Source organism: Montipora capricornis, chromosome 6 (genome assembly GCF_036669925.1).
Source record: "Montipora capricornis isolate CH-2021 chromosome 6, ASM3666992v2, whole genome shotgun sequence".
Taxonomy (NCBI): Eukaryota; Metazoa; Cnidaria; class Anthozoa; order Scleractinia; family Acroporidae; genus Montipora; species Montipora capricornis.
In genome coordinates, this window is record NC_090888.1 from 38,476,385 (window position 1) to 38,478,884 (window position 2,500).

The 2,500-nt window shown below is 38.7% G+C and overlaps 1 protein-coding gene across 3 annotated transcripts in view; it reads left to right on the plus strand.

Moving 5' to 3' along the window:
• Positions 1–604: 604 nt before the first annotated feature.
• The window catches only part of LOC138052077 (inactive C-alpha-formylglycine-generating enzyme 2-like), a 60,295-nt gene continuing 58,399 nt past the window's right edge, over positions 605–2,500 (plus strand). For 2 of the 3 annotated variants that reach the window (XR_011132992.1, XM_068898440.1), the window contains exon 1: positions 615–979. Coding sequence is in view for 2 of the 3 variants with exons in the window: in XM_068898440.1 (XP_068754541.1) it covers positions 644–979 (336 nt within the window). In the remaining variant the exon portion in view is untranslated. Of the gene's footprint in view, positions 980–2,500 lie in introns of all 3 variants that reach the window. The other variant, XM_068898439.1, reaches the window with a different exon arrangement.

The window sequence follows — 2,500 nt, forward strand, 5'->3', positions numbered from 1 at the left end:
GATCACTTTGACATTTTAGCGTCCGGAAAAACTGACTTTCACTGTAAAGTTAAAGAGACTTTGTTCATTCAAGAGCTAAAGCCTTCCCTCAATGTAAATATTAGTAGTGAGAAGTTATTGCTGTTTTAGCTATTACTTTTCATTATGTCTAGACACGTACTGCTGCAGATCATTTTTCTCAGTCTAGGTTCCAGACCCCTATTGTTTACGATATATATATAGTTTTTAAAAATTGTAACGGTCACTTTTGAAGATGTGTGTTGACTAGCATACGAAACGTCAAGTTTTATAAAAATGCGTTGGAATACAATGTTTATCACCGCTGTTTGTGTTATTTTCCTAATGAAGCTACGATGGCCTAAGAACAAGAGTTTAAACAAAAGAATATTTTTTTGGCCGCCATTTCTAATCTACATTCGGTGTCACTTCAATAATCCGAGATCACAACTGGTTAAATATGTATGTATGTCTATGTATGTACGAATGTATGTACTGTATGCAGTTTGAGTCCCCGCCGAGTCCCCCGCCTCTATCTTTCCTGTGTCAGCGGTAGCCTGTTTTCTCACTCCTAGGTACGTCATTATAGTGTGCCGGGATGGTCGCCGGGATCGCCGGGATGAGGATGTGAGACGCCTGGTTGAAAATGACGCTTGGCGATTTGTTCCTTCTAATTTTCTTACTGGTGATAAAAAGCCTTTCTTCCGCGGCCAGTGACGATTACAATGCGGCTATCACACTGTTTGGGGGCAAATTCCGCATGGGAAGCTCGACTGCAGATAGAAAGCGAGGGGAATTGCCCGTGAGGACTGAAAGCGTAAAACCATTCGTGATCGACAAATACCCAGTCACCAATGAAAACTTCCGGAAATTTGTTCGCGCCATGAAGTTTAAAACGGAAGCAGAGAGATTTGGATGGAGTTTTGTCTTTCATACCTTTGTGCCCAATGAAGTGAGGACGAAGATTACACAATCTGTTCCGGTACATTATTTTGCACTGTTTCCCAAGCTAGAAAATAGACCAGTTCACGCTCATGAGTGCATTATGGGTAATCAAGGCAGCATGGCGGGAAATTCAAGGGTTCGTTTGGAAATTGTAGCACAATTAAACTGTACATGACTCTACTTTAGAGACTTTCGCCTTCATAAACGAAACAAATAAGTTCAAGTTCACAACTGAGATGAACTGGACTTTGTAACTATTCCTTGGAATTCCTAAATATTGCATTTTGGTCTCCATACATTCTCTTTGATTTTGTGCCTTTGGAATTACAGGAAATGTACGGCAGAAACTTTGTTTAATTAAATAATTTCTACAGTAGCCATTCCCTCCAACTTTCTTCTGCCGCTCCTTTGAGCGCATATCTTCTGTTCTGGAAAATATAAAAAATCCCAAAATTATCATGAATACTTTTCATTGTTTTGAAATTCCAAACAAACCTTTGAATTTCTCACCATCTTTCCCTGATTACCCATGATGCAGTCAAGGGTGTGAACTTGTCTATGATGACATAAATTTCTGGTTATTCTAGGGGGTGCCCTGTTGTCCAGTGGCAATCAGGGCGTAACCAATAAATGAAATTGATGATCGATGGTAAGTGATGACAATCAATTGATATTGATAATCGACAAACAATCGATTGTCCAGGTTTGTTGGCATAGATTTTTATTGATAATTAATATCAATTGAATAATTGGCAACCAGCATTCAACCATCTTTCACTTGATAAATCGCGTGACCCTTCAATGTCGTTTTAACATCCAAGCAGCTTGATTTTTGTTCCGATAACTTAAAGTCACTTGTAATGACAAGCATCACACATCAAACTGCTTTCAAAGTTGTCTGGCAAAGAAATTGAATATCTCAAAGAATTAAGCTGCTTCAGGGTGGTATTAATGTTCATGTGAAGTGCACCAAATATATATAAAAAGAAATAGAAAGGTTAACTAGAAGAGAAATTATTCTCATTATTGAAACCATGACTGAAAAGTCACCAACCTTCTCATTGCATATGGCAGTAGGTGTCACCTGGCTTTGACTCTGCATGCTTGTACTGTGCCGGTGATGTTCGGCTTTTGGATGTACAATTCATGTAGTTGCTGCTAGTGTTGGATGGGAATAATTTAACTTGTGATACATGTATATGTATGAAATGATGCATATATTGAACTGCTTATATATGAAATGAAGTGAAGCTATGGTCCTTGCACTTATGAATGCAATTTTAGCAAATGCATAGGGAAGCCTGAAAAATTCAGGACTTCAACGGGGTTTGAACCTGTGACCTCACGATAGTGGTGTGATGCTCTAACCAACTGAGCTATGAAGCCACTGATGTTGAGAATAATTTCATAATAACTAAAGCAAATTGTTAATTTCTTCAGGGGTTGAACTGGTTTCAAAATCATTGCTGAATGGAAAGCTCCTCAGCTTATAAACCAGGGCAATACGCACTGACTGAATGATGCAGGCTGCTGATTTGAACTGACTTTAATCAGTGTA